This window comes from Syngnathoides biaculeatus, chromosome 1 (assembly GCF_019802595.1).
Source record: "Syngnathoides biaculeatus isolate LvHL_M chromosome 1, ASM1980259v1, whole genome shotgun sequence".
Lineage (NCBI taxonomy): Eukaryota > Metazoa > Chordata > Actinopteri > Syngnathiformes > Syngnathidae > Syngnathoides > Syngnathoides biaculeatus.
The window spans coordinates 5,228,224-5,253,104 of NC_084640.1; the positions used below are offsets into that span (position 1 = coordinate 5,228,224).

At 45.6% G+C, this 24,881-nt stretch overlaps 1 protein-coding gene across 9 annotated transcripts in view; it reads right to left on the minus strand.

Moving 5' to 3' along the window:
* The window catches only part of LOC133510966 (uncharacterized), a 79,542-nt gene that overhangs the window by 49,142 nt on the left and 5,519 nt on the right, over window positions 1-24,881 (minus strand). For 3 of the 9 annotated variants that reach the window (XR_009797823.1, XR_009797790.1, XM_061839977.1), the window contains one exon: window positions 24,387-24,477. Coding sequence is in view for 6 of the 9 variants with exons in the window: in XM_061839977.1 (XP_061695961.1) it covers window positions 24,387-24,477 (91 nt within the window). In the remaining 3 variants the exon portion in view is untranslated. Of the gene's footprint in view, window positions 1-39; window positions 132-21,987; window positions 24,478-24,881 lie in introns of those variants that run through there. The other 6 variants (XR_009797797.1, XM_061839780.1, XM_061840050.1 and 3 more) reach the window with 3 other exon arrangements.

The window sequence follows — 24,881 nt, forward strand, 5'->3', positions numbered from 1 at the left end:
CTTCGTGGTTACTATTTACGGCGATGCGCGCATACAAACCCCCATTCCCGCCGCTGGTCAGAACAGGAAGCACTGCAAGCGTGGGAAACGCTGATTGGCTGTCAGTTTTCCAGCCGGGCTCATTGGAATGTCTGAGCGAGAGAGGAATTTCGATGAAAGAAACACTGAACCCTCATCTAATAACTTTTAACGTGTGCTCCCATTCATAATAGTCTCGACAAAGTCTTCCTTTAAACAAGAATAAAAACGTGTTTATTGCAGTACAAAAAGTCACAAACAAAGAAAATGTGTGATGTCTTTTAGTGTTGCACCGGATGGTTGTGGCATGTCGTTGTGACGTCACTTCAGGCACGACACCATTGCATCACTTTATGCATCACAATGGCGCCCCCTCCTCAACAAGAGAAAGTTTTGATTGCAAGGAGAAAAATAAACAATACCAGTGATCTTTAACCCAAAAACCCTTTGGGCCGAAACCAGAAATGGAGTTACGGAAACATTATGGGTGGGTCAGAGACAGGTATGAGAAGTTGGCATTACCAAGACACAATATTGAGAGTTTATGAATGGCAACTATTTTGTCCAGAAGTGTACAAATACATGGTCATGCATCACATGAAGACACACTGAGTTACTGCATGTTTTTTTTAATATTATTTTTTTGAATAGGCGGCCTGGTAGTGCAGCTGGAAAACGTTGGCCTCACAGTTCTGAGGTCCCGGGTTCAATCCCGGACCCGCCTGTGTAGAGCTTGCATGTTCTCCCTGTGCCTGCGTGGGTTTTCTACAGGCACTCCATTTTCCTTCCACATCCCAAAAACATGCAACACGAATTGGACACTCTAAATTGCGCCCAAGTGTGATTGTGAGTGCGGCTGTTTATCTCGATGTCCCCTGCAATTGGCTGGCAACCAGTTCAGGGTGTACCCTGCCTCCTGCCCATTGACGACTGGGATAGGCTCCAGCACGCCCCGTGACCCTTGTGAGGATAAGCGGCTAAGAAAATGGATGGATGGATTTTTGCATTCTTTTATATTTATGGCTAAGTGTTTTACGTGTAAGTTTTGACTGTAATTATGTGTGTAATGTAACTACATGATAAACTGAGTACACCCTGTAGAGTGAAATATATTCATCTTGCACCCAACAGAAGACTTCGCTTTTATTGAAAAAATAATATTATTTTGGTAGGCTTCCCTCAGAAACTACAAGATATGACTTAGGGTGGAAAGGTTTATGAATTAGTACTAAGTACTAAGACTTAGGGTTAGGGTTAGTTCAGAGGCGAGAGACTGAGTATATTGGTAGAAGGGTGCTGAGGAAGGAGGCAAAAGAGCGAGAGGAAGACCAAAGAGAAAGAGGAAGATGCACGAAATGGGCTAAAATGGAAAAAGATGACACGCTGTGGCGACCCCTAACAGGACAAGCTGAAAGGAAAAGCAGAAGATGCTGCTGGACAATTCCTAGTTTTCAAAACTTGTGGCCATATTGAATTTTATCATACATTAAACGGCCACACGTTTTATTTAAATTGGTCTTTTTGCAGATTTTTGTGGTAGCTCTTGAAGTATAATTTCCCCTCGAGTCCCGAAAGCAAGCGGTGGAATCACCTTGGAGACTTATGTTTGGGGTAGTTGTTTTATTAGTCATAGTAGGTAGTTGTTTCGCAGCTGTAAGCCACAGGTCCAATCGTATGTTGTGTTGGATAGCCCGCCAAAAGAAGCACACCCCTCAACTGTTGTTCTCTTATACTCCTTCCCCTCTGGGCGTGGACAGGAGGTCCCTACTTTATCTTTCTACCTGGGACCCTCCCTTCTCCTCTTCCCCTATAGCCTCCTATTCTATTTCTGGTCCAGGGAAGTATGTGGGCATTGATTACTTGGGTGGAATAAACCAATAAATACAGATTTGTAACCAGGACTCCTGGTAATAATCCCAGTTGGTCACCCGTGAGGTGGCAAACTGTAAAAGCCCCAAATGGCCAAAGAATTTCTTTGAAGTAAACCCTAGAGTTCCTTTGATGTATAATTACTCGGGAAGTTTGTCTCTTACTTTCTAAGCTCAGACCTTACTTCTCTTCACTCGGGTTTTCGCGAATGCAATCCGAAAATGCACTACATAAATCCCATTAATGTGTTCTCCAAATTAATTACAAATATTGAGGCAACTAGGGAGACCTGATTGGAAGTAACAACCCAATTCTAGCCCCAAAAATACACATTTAATTACAATTCTCTGCAAAATTCACGACCTTGACAGCGTGGTGTCTCGAGGTGCAGTCATTTGTGTAAAGCGAGAAGAGCAGGGGAAAGAGGACACAACCTTGGGTGCCCTGGTGCTGATAGTACGCGAGGTGAAATGAGGTGGTGTCCCCCAGCCTCCCCTGCTGAATCCTGCCCATCAGGAAGTTATAGATCCACTGGGAGATGGAGGGGTGAGATGCTGAGCTGGTGAAGCTCAGAGGAGAGTAGTTCAGAGATGATTGTGTTAAGCGCAGAGCTGAAGTCCACAAACAGGACTTTCGCATAGGTTCCCTCCCTGTCAAGATGTTCAAGGATGAAGTGCAGACCCACATCGACATCATCCCCAAACCAGTTTGCTCGAAAAGCAAACTATAATGGTTCCGGCTGCGGACCTGTGATGGTCTTGAGGTGGTTCACCATAAGGTGCTCGCAAGACTTCATGACCACAGATGTCTAGGCAACAGGACTGTAGTCTTCAGACCTGATACTGCTGCTTTTTTGGGACCAGTATCATGGTGGAGTGTTTGAATCAGGTTTGTACTTCACACAGTTGTCGAGGCCTGTTGAAGAGAGGAGCAAGTTGGTCTTTGCAGACTTTGAGGCAGGATGGGACACAGTCTGGGCCCGGCACTTTGTTGATATTTTGTTGTTTGAAGATCTGCCTGTCGTCCCTTTCATGGCTATTAAACAGTGGTGTTGGAGATGTTTGAGTAGTTGAAGTGGACAGTGGTGCACTTGGTGGGTGTGTGGAGTGAAAGTGTTCTTTACAAATCTGTTGAGGTCATTGGCTAGCCTCCTATTGTTGTGTACTGGGGGGTTTGGGAGGAGCACCGCTTGTAATTAGTGAGCGATTGTAATCCATATCAGACTCGCTGGAGTCATGTGTTTATGCGAGCCGCATAATCCCTCTTTGTAGTGTTAATTTCTTTAGTCAGATGATTTATTGTGCGATTGTAATAGGGCCCTACCCCCATTATGATATGCAACCTCTTTAGCCTAGTGGACTTGTCAAACTCTGGCTGTAAATCACAGCTTTACCTGCTCGGTGGAGTGTTAACAGTTCTACATTCATGGTGGATTGGGATGGAATGTAAACATCTACAAGGATGAAAGAGGCAAATTCATGCAGCGAGTAAAATGGCTCTCAGTTCAAGAACAACTATTCCAAAAACGAGCTGCAGTCTGTGCTGAGCTAAATTATGTCAGTGCACTATTTCTCATTGATATAGAAGCATATTCCACCACCTTTCCACCAATTTCCGTACGAACTCCATGATGCGGTCCGCTTGATTAAAATGAAAGCTGGTTAGCATAACAGCTCCGTTGGGAACGCATCCACAATGCCAAGTCTCCATAGAGCACAGGGCAGCAGGATGTCCAAAGTCTTTGTAGGTCTTGATCAAAAAGATGAAGTTCATCCATTTTTGTCAGGTTAATCCACTTGTGACATTCGTTAAACAGCAAACAATGGCGAGAGAAAGACACCGAATTATGGTGTTTAAAGCTTTAAAGAGAACAGAGAGGAAGTGAAATTTACAATTCTCGACCATGCTCTGAAGCAGTCTTCCGTGAACCCTCTCTTTTTATTAGATTTAGGTCCCTACCAACTCTTACAATCTAAAAGGTGGGGGGAGTGCAAATTTGTTCATGTGACTATGTGTGCTCCTTGTGAAAGTATTCAGCCCCCTTGAACTTTTCAACCTTTCGCCACATTTCAGACGTCAAACATAAGATATAGAATTCTTTTTTTTGTCAAGAACCAACAATAAGTGGGACACAATCGTGAAGTGGAACAAAATTTATTGAATATTTAAAACTTTTTTTAACAAATAAAAAACTGAAAAGTGGGGCATACAATATTATTCGGCCCCTTTAGTGCAGCAAACTCACTCCAGAAATTCAGTGAGGATCTCTAAATTATAAAAAAAATTTTTATAGCTATCTTTGAGAAATGGCTTTCTTCTTGCCACTCTTCCATAAAGGCCAGATTTGTGGAGTGTACGACTGATTGTTGTCCTATGGGCAGACTCTTCCACCTCAGCTGTAGATCTCTGCAGTTCATCCAGAGTGATCATGGGCCTATTGGCTGCATCTCTAATTAGTCTGCTCCTTGTTCGGGGTGAACGTGTAGAGGGACAGCTGGGTCTTGGTAGATTTGCAGTGGTCTGATACTCCTTCCATTTCGATATGATTGCTTGCACAGTGCTCCTTGACATGTTTAAAGCTTGTACAATCATTTTGTATACAAATCCGGCTTTAAACCTCCCCACAACAGTATCTCGGACCTGCCTGGTTTGTTCCTTGATGGTCATGATGCTCTCTGCACTTTAAACAGAATGCAGAGCAGGTGCATTTATACAGAGAGTTGATTACACACAGGTGGATTCTATTTATCATCAGTCAACATTGGATCATTCAGAGATCCTCACCGAACTTCTGGAGTGAGTTTGCTGCACTGAAAGTAAAGGGGCCGAATAATATTGCACACCGCACTTTTCAGGTTTTTATGATGTTCGCAGATGATATTCTGATATGCAGTGAAAGCAGGGAGCATGCAGAGGAACAATTAGAAAGCTGGAGACATGTACTGGAAAGGAAAGGAATGAAGATTAGCTGAAGTAAAACAGAATATACGTGCGTGAATCAGAAAGGTGGAGGGGGAAGAGTGAGGCTACAGGGAGAAGAGATAGCAGATAGGGTGGAGGACTTCAAATATTTAGGGTCAACAACCCAGAGCAATGGTGAGTGTTGAAAGGAAGTGAAGAAACGGGTCCAAGCAGGTTGGAACAGCTGGCAGACGGTGTCTGGTGTGTTATGTGACAGAAGAGTCTCTGCTAGGATGAAGGGAGAAGTTTACAAAACAGTGGTGAGGCTGGCCATGATGTACGGATTAGAGACGGTGGCACTGAAGAAACAACAGGAAGCAGAACTTGAGGTAGCAGAAATGAAGACATGAGGGCAGTTGGGGTTAGAGAGGAAGATGCAGGAGATAGGCTAAGATGGAAAAAGATGACATGCTGTGGCGACCCCTAACGGGACAAGCCGAAAGGAAAAGAAGATTTGTTAAAAAAAAGTTTTAAATATCCAATTTCATTCCACTTCCACACTTTATGTCCCACTTGTTGTTGATTCTTGACAAAAAAAAAATTATAACTATGTTTGAAGCCTGAAATGTGGCGAAAGGTTGAAAAGTTCAAGGGGGGCAAATACGTTCAAAAGGCACTGTATTAGATGACTTTTCTACTGATACTTTCCTTAATGTATCACACTGATTACTCTCAGGGGCAATGTAAGCAAACTACAAAGTGAACAGGGTACAAATTTCGTGGGGCCACACAATGACTTTCAGGAATTAATGAAGGAGCCGGAGCAAGCATGTGTGAAAGAACTTGGTTGTAACTTTATGAACCCACCTCCTTCCAGTTACATGGGTGATGTCTGGGAAAGACAGATACGGAATGTGAGAAGTCTTTGACAGCTCTTCGGTGAGCACATTCCTGTATGAGTTAATGGCCATAGTGAACAGTCAACCATTAACTGCAGAACATCTTAATGACCAAAATGGACCAGAACCCTTGACACCTAAAGGGATCACTTCAAGTTGGCCAGAGAGAAGGATGGAGATGGGAAGGATGTGCAGCAGATAAGGATGATTAAGGATAGAGATGGAAATGTGTTTACTTGTGCAAGCAGTGTGATAAATAGATGGATAGAATACTTTGAGAACTTGATGAATGAAGAAAAGTAGAAGAGGCAAGTGTGATGGACCAGAAATTGTCAATGATTAGTAAGGGGGATGTTAGAAAGGCACTCAAGAGGTTGAAAAATGGAATGCCAGTTGGTCCTGATGACATACCTGTGGAGGTATAGAAGCAATTTGGAATTATGGGAAAGAGTAGTGGAGGTTAGACTTGGGACAGAAGTAAGTATCTGTGAGCAACTTTATCGTTTCATGTCTGTAAAGAGTACCACAGATGCTATATTTGCCTTGAGGATGCTAGTGGTAAAGTACAGAGAAGGTCAGAAGGAGCTAGATTGTGTCTTTTTGGATCTAGAGAAAGTCTATGACAGAGCACCAAGAGATAAAATGGTGTAAATATGTTAGAAATACGTTAGACTAGTAGAGGAAATGTATAAGGGCAGCAGAACAGTAGTGAGGTGTGCCGTAGGTGTAACAGAAGAACTTAAGGTGGAGGTGGGACAGCACCAAGGATCAGCACTGAGCCCCTTCCTGTTTGCTGTGGTAATGGATAGGCTGACAGATGAGGTTAGACTGGAATCCCCAATTAGAAAGGTAGAGGCATTCAATGGAAAGGAAAGGAATGAAGCTCACTCTCAGTAAAAGAGAATACAGTCATACCTCTGCTTAAGAGTGTCTTTACTGATGAAAAATTCAGGTTACGAAAAATTTTTCTGTAGTAACAAAGGAAATTAAGGATACAAAAGGAAAAAAAATGGCACTGGTTTCCACCGAATGTAAAGATCCTGTACTGTATCTTTAAAAGTGGCGTGATAGAGCTGCTCTCCCATTGGCCATCATATAGCATCTTCCTGCCATCATATCTGCTCGGAGGAACGTCAATCTATAGCCATGGATGCACTTCTTGTGTCTTAGTTTGTGTGCCGTGATAGAGGGGTTGTCCCATTGGCTATCACGTAGAATCTTCACATCCCTCCATTGGCTCAGAAGGACGTCAATCTTTACCCGTGATGAACTTCATGTATGTTCGTCGCTGAATCCATTGTCGTATGCTAGAGCACACTCAGACTGGACAATTTCTTTGTGAATTTATTCATCTTTTTTTACCATGGGCCCAAAGAAATTGAAGGCCAGTGGCAGTGAGAAGAACACGAGAGTTGTACATCAAAACAAAGCAAGAAATCATGGAGAAATATGAAAAAGGCATGCTGTTGACTGAATTCGCTAAAGAATATGTAACCTCCATATTTACTGACCACCAAAATAAGGATGGTGCTGAGGAAACTTCGGAACAGCAGCCACATGTGCAGTTTAGAGTATCACATGGGTGTTTTGAAAAAGTCAAGAAGAGCACTGAAATTCACTCCATTGTTCGGCATCGAATATAGACTGGAAGGCACTGAAAGAATTGGTTTTGAAATAAGAACAACTGGAGAAGAAGGTTACATTCCACAGCAAGTTTTCAATTGTGACGAGACTGGCCTATTTTGGTAAAAGATGCCTCGTCGTATATTTTTAATATTGGAGAAGAACCTGCCAGGCTACAAGTTGTGTGCATGCCTCCTCCGTCCCCATGACACCTTTTGCTTACTACTCACCGTTCTCTTTACATCGTCGATCAACATCAAAAGTAAATGAACATCATGTTTTTATTATTCTTTACATTATGTACACTTTGAATGGTTATTTTTGGCGGCGGTGAAGGTGAGCGGCTTGGAACGAATTAGGCTATTTACATGTAAAATGCATTTCTACTTTAGAAAAATGCAAGTTACGAATTTCATAAGTAGAGGTACCTCTGTATATGTATATGAATGAGAGGGGTGGAGGGCAAAGAGTGAGGCTCCACGGAGAAGACATAGCAAGCATGGACGACTTCAAATACCTGGGGTCAACAATCCAGGGCACTCGCAGAACAGTGGTGAGGTGTGCCATAGGAACGACATAAGAGTTTAAGGTGGAGGTGGGACTGCATCAGGGATCAGATGAGGTTAGACTGGAATCCCTAATTAGAAAGATGGAGGCATACACTAGAAAGGAGAAGAATGAAGACTAGACAAAATAAAATGGAATATGTGTGCGTGAATGTGCGGGATGGAGGGGGAAGAGTGAAGTTCCAGGGAGAGGAGATAGCAAGGGTGGAGAACTTCAAATACCTGGGGTCAACAATCCAGAGCAACGGTGAGTGTGGTAAGAAGGTCAAGAAATGGGTCTAATAGTTTGGAGCAGCTCGCGGAAGGTGTCTGGTGTGTTATGTGACAGTCGAGTCTCTGCTAGGATGTAGGGCAAATTCATAAAACAGTGGTGAGGCCAGCCATGATGTGCAGATTAGAAACAATGGCACTGAAGAGAAAACAGGAAGCTGAAGTTGAAGTGGCAGAAATGAAGACGTTGAGGTTCTCGCTAGGAGTGAGCAGGTTGGATAGGATTAAAAATGAGCTCATTAGACGGACAGTCAAACTGAGATGTTTTGTTGACAAAGTTCAAGAGAGCAGATTTCGATAGTTTTGAAATGTCCAGAGGTGAGAGAGTGAGTATATTGGTAGAAGGGTGCTGAGGATGGAACTGCCAGGCAAAAGAGCGAGAGGAAGACCAAAGAGAAGGTGGATGGATGTTGTGAGGGAAGACATGAGGGCACCTGGTGTTTGAGAGGACGATGCAGGAGATATGGAAAAAGATGACACGCTGTGGCGACGCTTAACCCTCTGTGAAATTGTAATTGGCCCCTGAACCTAATCACGGGTTGTGTCACCCTTGGCAACAATGACTGAAATCAAGCATTTGCAATAACTGATGTGTCTTTCACGTCACTCTGGAGGAATTTTGTCCCACTCTTTGCAGAATTGTTTCAACTCCGCCATATTGGAGGGTTTTCTAGAATGAACTGCCTGTTTAAGGTCACAACACAACATCTCAATTGGATTTAAATTTGGACTTTGACTTCGCCGATCCAAAACCTTGGCCAGGCCTACACCCATGGGGCTCGGCTGGTCACCGTCCCAAAGGGTAACATGGGTCCGCCTTCCCATTGGCTTACCACCTGTGAAGAGGGCCATAGGGGTCGGGTACAATGTGAGCTGGCCGGTGGCTGAAGTCAAGGACTTTGATCATCCCATCCACGGCTATAGTAAATGGCTTTAGGGATGTGGAACGTCACCTCTCTGGTAGGGAAGGAGGAGCTCTAGCTGGTGTGTGAGATCGAGAAGTTCCAACTAGATATAGTGGGAGTCTTTTGGTTTGGTACCAGTCCTCTTGAGTGGGGTTGGACTCTCTTCCACTCTGGAGTTACCCACTGTGAAAGGTGCCAAGCAGGTGTTGGTATACTTATTTCCCCCGGGGGCACTGTTTTTGGATGTCTGTTCTCATCACGGATTATCCATAATGAACACCATGTTCAGGCATAAGTGTGTCCATATGTGCACTTGGCACCAGGAAACCCAGGGTCGATCAGAGATGCAGTCAATAGGCCCATGATCACTCTGGATGAACTGCAGAGATCTACAGCTGAGGTGCGAGACTCTGTCCATAGGCCAATAATCAGTCGTACATTGCACAAATCTGGCCTTTAATGAAGTGTACCGAGAAGAAAGCCATTACTCAACATATCCATAAAAGGTCTCATTTAAAGTTTGCCACAAGCCACCTGGGAGACACACAAAACATGTGGAAGAAGGTGCTACGATCAGATGAAACAAAAATCAAACTTTTTGCTCACAATGCAAAACGATATGTTTGGCATAAAAGCAGCACACCTCATCACCCTGAACACACCATCCCACTGTCAAACATGGTGGTGGCAGGCTCATGGTTTGGGCCTGCTTTTCTTCAGAAGGACAGGGAAGATGGTTAAAATTAATGGCAACATGAATGGAGCCAAATACAGGACCATTCTGGAAGAAAACCTGTTGGACTCTGCAAAAGACCTTACACTGGGATGGAGATTTATCGTCCAACAGGACAATGATCCAAAACATACAACCAAATTTAATTTACAATGTAATGGTTCACAAATAAATGTATCCAGGTGCTAGAATGGCCAAGTTAAAGTCCAGACCTGAATCCAATCAAGAATCTGTGGGCAGATCTGAAGACTGCTGTTCACAAACGCTCAAGGAACCATGGGCAAGAATTTCAGTCTCTCAGTGTGCAAAACTAATGGAAACATGGCCCAAGCGACTTCCAGCTGTAATTGCAGCAAAAAAAGGCGCTACAAAATATTAATCCAAGGGGGCCGAATAATATTGCACGCCCCACTTTTCAGGTTTTTTTTCGTTAAAATGTTTAAAATGTCTAATAAATTTCATTCCACTTCACGATACTGTCCCACTTGTTGTTGATTCTTGACCAAAAAAAATTATTATATCTTTATGTTTGAAACCTGAAATGTGCCAAAAGCCTGAAATGTTCAAGGGGCCGAATACTTTCACAAGGCACTGTAGGTGGAAAATTATGATATGCATGTAAATAAAAGGTTAAGCAATCAGTTGCAACAGGTCTTCTGCAATCTTGTCTCAAACAGTCCGATTGCAGTTGCCTCACATGATGGAAAGCATCTTCTGTCGACCTTTAAATCTTTTTCACAAAAGAGAAGTAACTCTATACAACAAATATGTATATTAACCCTTTATATGCCAGCGTAGCGTGTTTCATTGTGAGCCCAAGCCAATCATCATTGCACCATCTTAAATCCCATGATAATCATGTGCCGGGCAAAGCAAATTCTTTGTTGCGAGGCAAAGCAAATTCTTCATTGCAGCACATGTATAATAAATCAATAATAATTCTCACATTCCTTCACTTTTTATCCTATGTTTGCAAAATAAGAAACATTGAGAGGAACGTCCCTAAAAGCTTTATTCCTTTTAGTAATATACTTAATTACAAATACAGAAATTGTTTTCAGGCCCAATTTTCATTCTCATATTTGACAAGTTTGTTGAAAACTTCTCATAGATATGTATCCTTCTACTGGGGGATTTGGACGTTCTGGGTCATCAGAGTATCGATGCACATTTGCATCATCACCAGGATTTAGTCCAATAAGCAAAGGGAACAAGTCATTTGCTTTAGAATTTGTAGGGGCAATTGCGGTTGAGATAAGTCGGTTGAGCAAAGCACAAATGCAGGGGATGCAACAACACCCACACAATGTTAAAATAGTAGTGAAAATGATGTGCAATTGCTGGAAGTTCGTCAAACCCCCAAAGTGTGGTCAGTGGGCACCACCACAGGTTCTACAGAATCTGAAAATGCAGACGAGATGCAAACGTGAATGAAATGATATGGGTCTTCCCCGCAGGCTTGTGGGCTTAACACTAGGGGTGTAGAAGGGTCGCCACAGCAACCCCACTTCATGGCATTGATTATTATTTTGATTCCTGTATATTTCGAGGATATTTGAACAAGGGGCCATAGGGCTTTTGCACACACATCGGTGGTCCAACTAGTCCAATCCTGTCCCACTTCAGCCACCAAGTTGCTCCAGTGATATCGTTTAGCCAACAAATACAGCACATAATCACGACCGTAACTTTGTGCACTGTGTGTGTACCATGCACCTGAACCTGCATTCCTTAAAGTAATTTGGGACCATGGTAGGAAGAGAGTTGTTGTCTCATTAATGGGGAGACAAACCACAGTCCCCACCACAGAACTGTCTTTGTTAGTAATGCAAGAAGAACAATTTTTATATTCTGGATACCATTCTGGATGAATGGTAAATATTCTTTTTGGCTTGTCCCGTTAGGGGTTGCCACAGCGTGTCATCTTTTTCCATCCAAACCTATCTTGTACATCTTACTCTCTAACACCCACTGTCCTCATGTCCTCTCTCATCCATCAACCTTTTCTTTGGTCTTCCTCTCACTCTTTTGCCTGGCAGTTCCATCCTCAGCACCCTCCTACCAATATACTCACCTCTGAACATGTCCAAACCATCTAAGTCTGCTCTCTCACCTTGTCTCAAAAACATCCAACTTTGGCTGTCACTCTAATGAGCAAATTTCTAATCCTATCCAACCTGTTCACTCCAAGCGAGAACCTCGGCATCTTCATTTCTGCTACTTTCAGTTCTGCTTCCTGTTGTTTCTTCAGTGCCACCATCTCTAATCTGTACATCATGGCGGGCCTCACCACTGTTTTATAAACTTTGCCCTTCATCCTAGCGGAGACTCTTCTGTCACATAGAACACCAGACACCTTCCGCCAACTGTTCCACCCCGCTTGGACCAGTTTCTTCACTTCCTTACCACACTCTTCATCGCTCTGTATTGTTGACCCCAAGTATTTGAAGTCGTCCACCCACGCTATCTCTTCGAACATATTTCTCCGCCACACCAGACTTGCACATGCAGTACCACAGTTCCTCTCTTGGTATACTGTCATAGGGTTTCTCAAGATCCACAAAGACACAATCTAGATCCTTCTGACCTTCTCTGTACTTTTCCACTAGCATCATCAAGGCAAATAATGCATCTGTGGTACTCTTTCTAGGCATGAAACCATACTGTTGCTCACAGATACTTACTTCTGTCCTGAGTCTAGCCTCCACTACTCTTACCCATAACTTCATTGTGTAGCTCATCAACTTTATTCCTCTATAATTCCCACATCTCTGAACATTGCCTTTGTTCTTAAAAATGGGAACTAGAACAGTTTTCCTCCATTCTTCAGGCATCTTTTCGCCCGCTAGTATTCTGTTGAATAAGTTGGTCAAAAGTTCTACAGCCATCTCTCCAAATTGCTTCAATACCTCCAGCGGTATGTCAACAGGACCAACTGCCTTTCCATTTTTTCATCCTTTGTACTGCCTTTCTAACTTGCCCCTTACTAATTATTACCACTTCCTGGTCATTCACGCTTGCCTCTTCTACTCTACCTTCTGTGCCATTTTGTTCATTCATTAACTTCTCAAAGTACTTTTTCCATCTACTTAGCACACTACTGGCACCAGTCAACATATTTCCAACGTTATCCTTAAAGGTCAAGTCATCCCTATAACCATTCTAAAATAGATGTTAAGAAAAATGCATATAACATTATTCACTTCAATGTCTAAACAAAAAATATATATATATGAGCGGAGAGCGCGTCTTCCATGCGCAATGTTGCGGAAGTGTCATTCGACATCATCCAAGTGGTCTCCATATTGGCTGAGCCGGGCCGCTTTACGGCGTTGTCCTCGCTTGCGGCTGAGTGTGCCATAAACAATTGTTTATCTCTGCTGCCATACTAAGATTGCTCAGATAATGATTTTAGTCCACTGAAGTCATCCCCAGGAGCATCCCACGTGGAGTATTCACAACATTCGGTCCAAATTGAGAAGGATTTATTTCATTACGATCGGGCTGGTAAGAGCCTCCTGTTTAAGCTGATCCCAGTTTGGGGACCGGAAGCAAAAGCTAGATGAATGGTAAATATAGAGTGATATAATACAGTAAGTGTTCTATAATGTATAATCATATTATACATATATAATACTGTATACATTATATTCATAAGGTTTTACAATTAAATATTTAAATGCCTGTTTTGTCTCAAGTATGCAAAGTACAAAAACTGTTTACACATTTCAAACATTCTGGTTCCTACATTAGCATACATCCCCCTCTACTTCACAGTTTTTCACTTTTCGCGGGTGGCTCCGGTACCAATTAACCGCAAAAAATGAAGGATTACTGTACGACTCCAAAACCCCTATGAGGTGTAAAAATATTGGATCTCAGTTTCCCTTGCCCGGACGCGAGTCACCAGCGCCCCCCTAAGTAGCCAGGCCTGGAGGGGGGGTCCAAGGCGAGTGCCTGGTGGCCGGGTTTGCACCCATGGGGCTCGGCTTGCCAAAGCCCAAAAGGGTAACATGGGTCCCCCTTCGCGTGAGCTCACCACCTGTTAGAGGGGCCATAGGGGTCGGGTGCGATGTGAGCTGGGCGGTGGCCAAAGGCAATCTTGGCGATGCAATCCCCAGCTACAGAAACTAGCTCTAGGGACATGGAATGTCACCTCTTTGGCAGGGAAGGAGCCCGAGTTGGTGCATGAGGTCGAGACGTTCCGACTGGATATAGTCGGACTCACCTCTATACACCACTTGGGCTCTGGCACCACTCATCTTGAGAGGGGTTGGACTCTGTTCCACTCTGAAGTTGCCCACGGTGAGAGGCTCCAAGCAGGCGTGGGTATAATCATTGCCCGGCTCAGTGCCTGTATGTTGAGGTTTACCCCGGTGGAGAAGAGGGTCTCCCTCCGCCTTCAGGTAGGGGGACAGGCCCTGACTGTTGTTTGCGCTTATGCACCAAACAGCAATTCAGAGTACCCATCCCCTTTGGAGTCCCAAGAGGGAGCGCTCTCCAGCACTCCCGGAGTCAGCAAGTCAGCAGGCGGAACTAAGGTGGAGCTAGGACCTGGCATTAGGCGACCCATTAACAGTTCGAATGGTGCTAACTCAGTAATTTTGTGAACAGTTTGGCGGACCACCAACAGAGCCAGGGGCAAAGCTTGTAGCCACGACATCTTTGTCTGGGCCATGATTTTAGCCAATTTTTCCTTTAGATTCCTGTTAACCCTCTCTACTTTGCCTTGGCTCTGAGGGTGGTACACACACCCAAAACGATGCTTGAGGCCTAAGAGATTCTCCACCTTCGCCACCGCCCTGTCGTTAAAATGTGTACCATTGTCAGACCTGATCAAAGCAGGGAAACCATGAGTCGGAATGTAATGGGTTACCAAGGCTTTAATTACTGACGTGGCATCTTCTTTTGCACACGGATATGCCTCTGGCCAATGTGAATAGGAATCCACGATGACGAAGAGGAACCGCTTCCCATTGACCCTGTCAATCATGTCCGTAAAGTCAAGTACAATTTCCGCTCCAGGCCATGCCACCGGAGAGGATGCCCCAGGCTTGGGTTTTAAAGTTGGCCTCGCATTAAATGTTTGACATAGGTTACAGGCCGCCACAAATTGCCAGACCACCTCCTGCAACCTTGGGTGCCACCTCTGACGAAGTTTTGGAAGCATTGCCTGAGGCCCCACGTGTGCCACCGTATGGGCCTCTGACAACACCGAGGTCATGAGTTGTCCCTCAGGTAATACAGGTTGGCCCTTGGGACCCACCCAAAGACCGTCCGATCGCCTGATCGCCCCTGAGGCGACCCACATTGATTTCTGTTCCGGCGATGACTCCCCCTCCGCCTTCATGATGTCATCCAGCGCGATTTCTGGCACCACCGGCAGGCCTGGGGGTTCCCCATCCCAAACATTAGCCGAGGTCGCCAGCATCATTTCGCCCTGGTGCGTGTAGCCCGCCACTTCTTTTGCAAGGGCATCCACTCTCTCATTACCTTTCGCCACCATGGTGTTGGCCTTTGAATGTCCCAGGACTTTTACAATGGCCAATTCGTGAGGACCCTTAATTGCTTCATACAACCGCTCCATGAGAGCCTTAAGGGCAATTTCTTTGCCCTTTGCTGTCAACCAGCCATTATGCAGCCACCCTTTAAGATCAATCCTGAGGCTGCATATGCCGGATCTGTATAGACAGTCAGTTGTTGTCCTGGGCATTGCTCCAAAGCCAACACCTCCGCCGCTTGGGCGGCGGGTTTTATTGTCAACTTCTGAGCCGTTACCGGGAGGAAAAATGATCCTTTCCACTCCACCACTGCTGCTGCCGCATGCAGTGCGCCATCCTTTGCACGCCAACAGCACCCATCCGTGAACATAACCCGTCCAGCATCCAATGGTTCCGCATACAGGTCCTCATGGACCTTTTGATCCCTCTGTACCTTCCAAGCACACTCATGTCCTCCCTCCAGGAGGTGGTTGGCCATGTTCACACCATCATGCACGTATGTCACGTTCGGTGCCGTCAAAGTCTTCATCATGTGTGTTTGGTGTATGGGTGTCAACGTAAAAGCTGCTGATGCCACAAATGCCGATACCGCGTGGTCCGTCAATACCTGGACTGGATATCCCATAACCACGTGTGCCATTTTCTGCAAGACTTTGGCCAGGCCTGCAGCGTACCTGACGCAGTCTACCTGCTTCTGTTCAATCCCGTCTAGTGGCAAACTACAATACATCAACACTGCCCTATGTGGCCCATGTCGTTGATACAGTGCTGCATTCACTGTTTTATCGCTGATGGCTACATCTAGATGGAAGACCTTGCTGTAATCTGGTGTGGCCAGGGCTGCTGCAAATGCCAATTCCTGAATTAATTGTACAAACAATGCATCATCCTCCGGGGTCCACTGCAGGGTGGCTTTCAAATTCCGGACCCCCTGTTGTTTAACCAGAGACTGCAGATCTGTTGTTTTATCCGCATAACATGGGCTGTAGGCTCTGCTATAGCCACACAGCCCCAAAAATGACAGCATGTCCTGCACTGTTTCCGGACGTGGGTGACGCAATATGGAACTGCGGTGATCTGGGGGCATGGCCAAACCGGCCGGTGTGATTACGCGTCCCAAGAAAACCACAGACCTGCGACAACACTGTAACTTTTTCCTCGACACCTTAAAGCCCAGGTCAGCGAGCTTGACCAGCACTGCTCGTGTGGCTTCAATGCACTGTTGAGATGTCTGCATACTGCAGGAGCACTGAGCCTTGGGGCAACTCACATGAGGATAGCAAGTCCTTCAGGACCTGATTGAAAATTCCCGGTGAGTTTTTGAACCCTTGTGGGAGTCTTTTGTACTGCAATTTCACTCCCTTATAGGTAAATGCAAACACGTGTCATATTGATTCTGCCAGTGGTAAGCAGAAATACGCATTTGCCAAGTCAATCACTGTGTTCCACTGTTTTTGTGGGTCCAAGGATGATAGGATGCGGTGGGGATCGGGAACTGGCAGAACAGGAGTTACGGTGATGTCATTGACAGGCCTCAAATCATGGGCCATCCTCCACATCACCCCATCCGCCTTTTGAACTGGCCGTAGGGGTGTGTTCCACGAGGAGGCTGACGTTTCCAACACCCCCGCATCTCACAATCCGGCCACTGTGTTTTCCATACCTTTATCTGCTTCCTGAGGCCATCGATATTGAGGACGGCGGACCGGAATGGAACATTCAACCTCCAAGTGGATCGGTTGAACTGTATGAGACAAACCAACATCAAATGGACCCTGCGGCCACAGGACCTGCGGCATTTGACCCAACATAGCCTGTGCGGACTCATGATCAGTCTGCTCCCACCCATGATGGCGGTCCAGAAAAAACAACTTGAAGTCTGCCTCGTCCACCATTTTTGCCATAATCCTAAAACTGTTAGCTGAGGCAGAGTGCCACACATCTGGAATTTCCGTTATCATCCAATCATGCTGTTGTGTTAATCTTTTTACCATCAGCCCCAGTTGACGGGGCTCATGGCCTGGCGACACTTCCAGTGTTACATGGGGCAGACCTTCCTCACCCATTTTGAACCATTGTTCTTGCTCTGGCGACAACTATACATTCGCTGCCACTCCCTCTGGGCCTACAAAGATGCATGGTGACGGCAGTGTCCAATCATCTCCCTCGATTTCTCCAAACGCATCTCTGTATACTTCATCCGAATCCCTTTCGTAATATAGAGTGCAATGCAATGGGTCCACTGGGGGGTGGTACAGTGCCAAAGCCTGGATCCATGGTTTCCACAGTAGATACGTAGAGTAGACACCTCCTCCGAATGGGGTCTCTGGACTCAGCCGAGCCCAGTATATTCGTGGAGTCTCTGGTACTGTGGAGAGTGGGGGCATCAACCACTGGCCTGTTGTCGTCACTGGTTGGGTGCATTCCAAGACCTTTCCGTCAGGAAATGTCACTGTGAGTCCCTGTTTGCCACAAAGAATTTGGGCTCTCAGTGCTGTTAACATGTCTCGACACATCAAATTAATGGGAGTATCCATTGCATGGACATGGGAATGATACAATTTCTGTCCAGTACTTGTGATTTCCGTTTTCAAAGGCCGGGTGAAAGGCAGACTCTGAGGACGTCCCGAGAAGCCGACCAACATTGTAACTCGTTTCGACAACGCTGTGCTTGGCAGTGGCATGTTGATCGAAGAGTGTGTTGCTCCCGTGTCCACCAACATCTGGATTGGAGTACCCGCCACCGTCAACTGAAGCATTGGCTCTGCCTGGCCAGTGCTTCCCGAGCTTCCCAGGCCCCTCTATTCAGACACCTCTGCCAGTGGCGTTTCACTTCCCAAATGGCGGGTGCCGGATGCTACCTCAATATTCTGTAATTGAATTAGGGAACGTGATCCCAAGATAGCCTGTCTAAAATCCCCCAATGCTACTACTCCCTGTCCTGACATCGCCGCCAAAAATTTTGTAATCCAGGCTCGTGCCCCTTTATGCAGGGGTGGCATTTTCTCCACCAACGCAGCCACATCCCGAAGCACCAGGGGCTCATAGCGGCGACCCGCGTGTGTTGCCACTAGGGGTGCCATAATTTGGCCCTGTTCCTGCTGTGCCATCATCTTGCCCTTACTGCGAGTATTATAACCTCGCCCCGCCCCCAGCGACTCATCATCCATTTCCTTTTGTCGTTCCCCTTCACTCAGCGCCTTGAGCATGTGCTGCTGCTCTCGCATTACCGCACCTTCTTCCTCCTCACTCTCAGGTGCAACCTCCCTGCGTTTTAAATTGCCCAGCGTTGCCTGCTCATAATTTGTCATCCCCGTCATCACTTCATCCAACATTCCTCTTTCTTCCCATTGCACTCTATATCCTTCAAACAACTTCCATGATGCCTCTTTCTTCATCTGCTCTGGCGCGCCCCTGCTCCCCTCAGCTGGGGTGCCCTTCTTTCTACAAGCCGCCTCTTGTGTCTTTGTGCGCGATATCACTTGACTATGCTGCTCTCCCCGCATTCTGTTTCTCTCCTTATTCACCGCCTGCTTAATCAGCTGAACCGTCCCTGGGGTCATTCTTGACCCGTCATCGTCTACGTCCATTACCATGCGGCCTCCCAATGTGACCACTGAGGCCATCACTGGTGCCGTCGGGTACGACGGTGGCTCAAACACATATTGCTGAGCCTGTCCGCTCTCTGGCAACTGGGGATAGATTCCTCTTACCCCCTCTATCGTCTTTCTTCTCTCATCCACTTTCTCAACCCACGCAGGCACTTTCTTCACAACTTCCTCACACTCCTCCATACTTATCGCCGCCAACGCAGTTGCAATCGTTGCCAACTGATGTATGCCACGTCTATCTTTCTCCAACTCTTTCACTTCTTTCTCCAACTTAACACGCTGTCTCCAACATGCTTGATCTTTATCTTCCTTCAAGCCTCGAATATTCGCCAACATTCTACTTTCCTTTTTCTGTAACTGCCTCGCCAACTTTAACATATCCCACGTTCCGGGCTCTCCTTGAAACAGCTCGTCTTTCTTTAACTTTAAAAACACCTTCTGGCTACGCTCCCTTTCCTTCTTAATTTTCTTTCCTTCAATTCCACTCATTAACTGAGTCTCCAATTTTGCGTAATGGCCCTTTATCTCCGACCACACATTGTTCCCTTCATATGGCTTCTCACACCCGAGACCACTGTCACACTTAGTTTCATTCGCCATTTCACAATCCACCCGCGCGCGTCCCGGACACTTTTCACACAGAACAGTTTGATATTCCACACACCGCTTCCACACTGATACGTAAATCCCAGATTTTACACCGTATCTTAACCACAAAAAGTTCCAAACTATTCTAGTAGGTAAATCCCCGATTTTATACCCTACTAACGTCCACACTTTCACAATATTGCCACCTCTGATAATCCTTCCTCTTACAATTTACACACTCCAATATGTAGAATTTAGACGTTTTCGTAAGAGGTATTCTGCTTACCTTTTCGATGTGGCCACTCGAGGAAGGAAGGTCGAATTCAGGGCTTTCTTATCAGGTCGTCACCTGGTGTGGACGTCGGTCCCAGACCCCGAGTCCCAGACTCTGTGGTTTTTGCTAAATCCAGGACTTCTTTACCCCTCTTGCATCACGTCGGGGTCACCAAGAATTGTTGGATATTATTTTTAGATCAATACAAAAGTCCGTTAATCATCTGACTCCAAATTCTGACCTTACCCGACCACCACTCATCCAACAATTTGCGCGCTCGTTCTGCAAAGAAAGGACCAGGAAGCCGGCGTTTTCACACGCGAGTAGATTTATTCCTTCAAAACTAGTACAAACACCTGGGTCTCGGGTCCCTCTCAATACAACCCTGTACGTCTCTGTTCCCTCCAGCCGAGGTACTCCACATCCGAGTTGCCCAGGACAATTTAAAAGTACAATCTACGAATTCACTATTGGTTAGGTGTCTCCTGCAGTTATCCTTAGCGCTCTCTCATTGGTCTTTCTTGATCCGCACGATGGTGGGCCGACTCCTCCCACCTGCGGTTGTTGAGGTTTTGTTTCTCCCGGCTCCCTCTCGGTCAAGCGTCGCCCCACACCTGATTGTGGTCACCACCAACCGTCGAGAACATTCCGTTCTAGCACGCTATCTGCTGTAATCACTTTCTTGCCACATTCTCACACTGCAACTTTTCATCCACAGACTTTCACACATTAAGCAGTATTGCAAATACATCGCCTTGTTGATTAACTTTTATACATTTCATTTCCTTTAGGGCTGACCTCATCGCTGTTGGCAATTCCATTTGTGTGCAGCATAATAACTCATGGTGCTTCACCATGTTTACTTTGGACTCTGCACTCAACTATTCAACCTGAGTCAGTCAATCTCAGAGGTCTATTGGGTTTGGATTCTGTAAGCATTTCTTTCATGTATTCAATACGTAAAACATTTAGTGATTTATAGTCCAGTAGCAGAACTTTAAAATCTATTCTAAAGATGACTGGAAGCGAGTGCAAGGAGTTTAGGATTGGAGTTATATGCTCTGACTGCGTTGTTCTGGTCAGAACAAGCTGCAGCATTCTGAAAGAGCTGCAGCTGTTGAACACTCTTTTTGGATAATGTCCAGTGGGTTTTATTGTAGAAGTAGTGTCTGCACACGGTAACAGTGCAAACTCAATGAACTGGCAAATGCCCGTGACATAAACTCCAACATAAATACATGGTTAATTAACATGCCGAATGCACAACAGCTGTGGCGAGTGCCAGAGGTGGCACCACCCAGAGCGGCGACCAAGCCACGACCCTCCTGGCAGTGCTCCAGCCCCACTCATGACAGTAGTCAAGTGTACTTGAGATAAAAGCATGGATGAGCTTTTCCCGGTCTGCTTGACACATACAAGCCTTGACTCCAGATATGTTCTTCAAATGGCAGAAGGCAGTTTTTGTGATTGATTTGATATGACTTTAAAAGCCAAGTCAATCAGAACACCAAGGTTTTGGAGACAGGCTCTCGATGGACAACAGAAGCTCCCGGAAGTCTGGACTACGACAGCCAACGTAATCAGAGAGACGGGGAGGAGAGTACTTGGTGTGTCTTCTGGTAGGAAAGGGGAGAAGGAGACTTGGAGGTGGAAGCCCAAAATACAGGGAGTCATACAATGCAAGAGATTAGCGAAGAAGAAGTGGAACACTGAGAGGACTGAGGAGAGGCGAAAGGAGTACATCGAGATGCAACGTCAGGCAAAGGTATAGGTGGCAAAGGCTAAACCAGGAAGTGGCAATGATTAAAAAGGGGGAAGTCATAAAGGCAGTACAAAGGATGAAAAAATGGAAAGGCAGTTGGTCCTGATGACTGATGGAATTATAGAGGAATAAAGTTGATGAGCCACACAATGAAGTTATGGGAAAGAGTAGTGGAGGCTAGACTCAGGACAGAATTAAGTATCTGCAAGCAACATTATGGTTTCATGCCTAGACAGAGTACCACAGATGCATTATTTGCCTTGAGGATGCTCGTGGAAAAGTACAGAGATGGTCAGAAGGAGCTACATTGTGGCTTTGTGGATCTAGAGAAAGCCTGTAACAGAGTACCAAGAGAGGAACTGTGGTACTGCATACGTAAGTCTGGTGTGGCGGAGAAATATGTTAGAATAGTAAAGGACATGTATGATGGCAGCAGAACAATGGTGAGGTGTGCCGTAGGTGTGACAGAAGAATTTAAGGTGGAGGTGGGACTGCATCAGGGATCAGCTCTGAGCCCCTTCCTGTTTGCAGTGGTAATGGGTAGGCTGACAGATGAGGTTAGACTGGAATCCCCTTGGACCATGGTGTTTGGAGATGATATTGTGATATGCAGTGAAAGCAGGGAGCATGCAGGGGAACAATTAGAAAGATGGAGACATGCACTGGAAAGGAGAGGAATGAAGATGAGCCGAAGTAAAACAGAATATATGTGCGTAAATGAGAAAGGTGGAGGGGGAAGAGTAAGGCTACTGGGAGAAGAGATAGTGAGGGTGGAGGACTTCAAATATTTAGGGTCAACAATCCAGAGCAATGGTGAGTTTGGTAAGGAAGTGAAGAAACGGGTCCAAGCAGGATGGAACAGCTGGTGGAAGGTGTCTGGTGTGTAATGTGATAGAAGAGTCTCTGCTAGGATGAAGGGCAAAGTTTACAAAACAGTGGTGAGGCCGGCCATGATGTACGGATTAGAGACTGTGGCACTGAACAGACAACAGGAAGCAGAACTGGAGGTAGCAGGAATGAAGATGTTGAGGTTCTCGCGCCGAGTGAGCAGGTTGGATAGGATTAGAAATGAGCTCATTCGAGGGACAGCCAAAGCTGGATGTTTTGGAGACAAGATTCGAGAGAGCCGACTTCGATGGTTTGGACATGTTCAGAGGCGAGAGAGTGAGTAAATTGGTGGAAGGGTGCTGAGGATGGAGATGCCAGGCAAAAGAGCGAGAGAAAGACCAAAGAGAAGGTTTATGGATGTGGTGAGGGAAGACATGAGGGCAGTTGGGGTTAGAGAGGAAGATGCAGGAGATAGGCTAAGATGGAAAAAGATGACACGCTGTGGTGACCCCTAACGGGACAAGCCTAAAGGAAAAGAAGAAGAGGTGTTAGAATGGCCAAGTCAAAGTCCAGACCTGAACCCAATTGAGGATCTGTGGGCAGAGCTGACGACTGTTGTTCAAAAACGCTCTCCATCCAACCTCGCTGATCTCAAGCTGTTTTGCAAGGAAGAAGGCGCAAGAATTTCAGTCTCTTGATGTGCAAAACTGAAAGAGACATACCCCAAGCAACTTGCAGCTGTAATTGCAGAAAAAGTTGGAGCTACAAAGAATCAATGCAAGGGGGCCAAATATTATTGCACGTCCCAGTTTTGATGTTTTGATTTGTGAAAAAAAGTTTAAAATATCCAATAAATTTTGTTCCACTTCACGATTGTGTCCCACTTGTTGATTTTTTATTTTTTTTTTATGTATGAAACCTCTAAATATGGCGAAAGGTTGAAAAGTTCAAGGGGGCCTAATACTTTTACAAGGTACTATATACCCACAACTGCTCAGCGACTCTCACTGTGGGCAACTCCAGAGTGGGAGAAAGTCTAACCCCTCTCCAGAGGACTGGTACCATAGCTGAAGCAGTTTAGGTGAGTCCAACTATATCTAGTCATAATTTATTGACCTCGGACACCAGCTTGAGCTCCTTCCCTATCAGAGACCTGACGTTCCACATCCCTCGAGCCAGATTCTGTAGCAGAGGATTGGCTTCCCAAGGTCCCTGCTTTCGGCCACAGCCCAGCTCACACTGCACTTATGGCCCCTCCCAAAGATGGTGACCCCATGGAAATGGGTATGCACGTTACCTTTTCGAGGTGTGCTTGGCTGGCCCCCATGGGTTGAGGCCCAAACACCTACCTTCAAGTCCCATCTCCACATCTGGCTCCAGAGGGAAGCCCCGGTGACCACATCCAAGCAAGGGAAACTAGTGTTTTCACCAGAGGAGTCTTTTAGCTGCCCTTTGTCCAGTCACTCATCGAGGGCGTATTTGTCTTGGCTGAGCCTACCAGGGCAGTGAAGCCCCAGACAACTTAGCTCTTAGGATCATTGGGTAAATGTAGGAATAGTTGTGAATATAATTATCATACATCTGCTTCCAATAAAGAAATGCTTTGCTTTAGATAACGTGGCAGCTGCTTAATAGGAGATAGCACAAGAACAAGAAAATCTAATCATCAGAACAGTTACAACTAGGTGCATCTGTTGTCTGTTAAAGAAATGATGACAACACATGCACTCAGCAATGTTCCACACACATGCACACACACGAACAAACAAGTACACTTTGTTTCCAACTATTTTTTGCTTGCCATCTCCTTTTTGTAACATCCATATTAATAAGGGGCGTCTTAAAACTAAATAGAGGTCCTGAAGAGTGGATAATCAGAGAGTGCAATGGTGAATTATTTGAGACAGTTCCTCTCCTCTCTCCCCGCGAGCTGTCAAACTTGAACTGGTGTCTTTGCTTGCTTTTTTTGTCCTGTTTAATGAATGTCTGCTTGGTAAACCTGACATTATTTGATCCTTCGAGCCGGATTTCAAGATACCTGTGGTTTCCAGGGGTTGGGTCGACATCCAGGCAAAGATTGTGCCAGCGCCACTTGAGACCCTTCCCGGGACTGGGCCTCGGCTTCGCGTCTGGAGAATGAGCATTGACAAGAAGCCAAAGGAAGTAAAGACAACTCTGGTGAGTAGGAAAGTCACACACTCATGAGGAATGACTGAATTTGGTCGTATAGGTGACTGCAAACATCGAGAATAATTGTCCCTATTGAGTAGACAAATTAGTTTATAAAAACAGAGAAAAGGGCAATGCGTGTCCTGTACCTACTCGAGCTCCGTGAAACGTATGCATGTGTAAAAGTGTGAGTGCGGTTTCGCTACCTCATTTGAACTGGAAATTGAGTGACAACTGTTTGAGGATGCAGAGGTAAGAATTCTAAGCCACTTGTGGTAGAAGCTTGAGAATTACCTCAAACAAAAAGTAATTGTCAGTATAGTCACGCTAGGTGAACCACTGATTCTAACGGGGGAAAAAACAA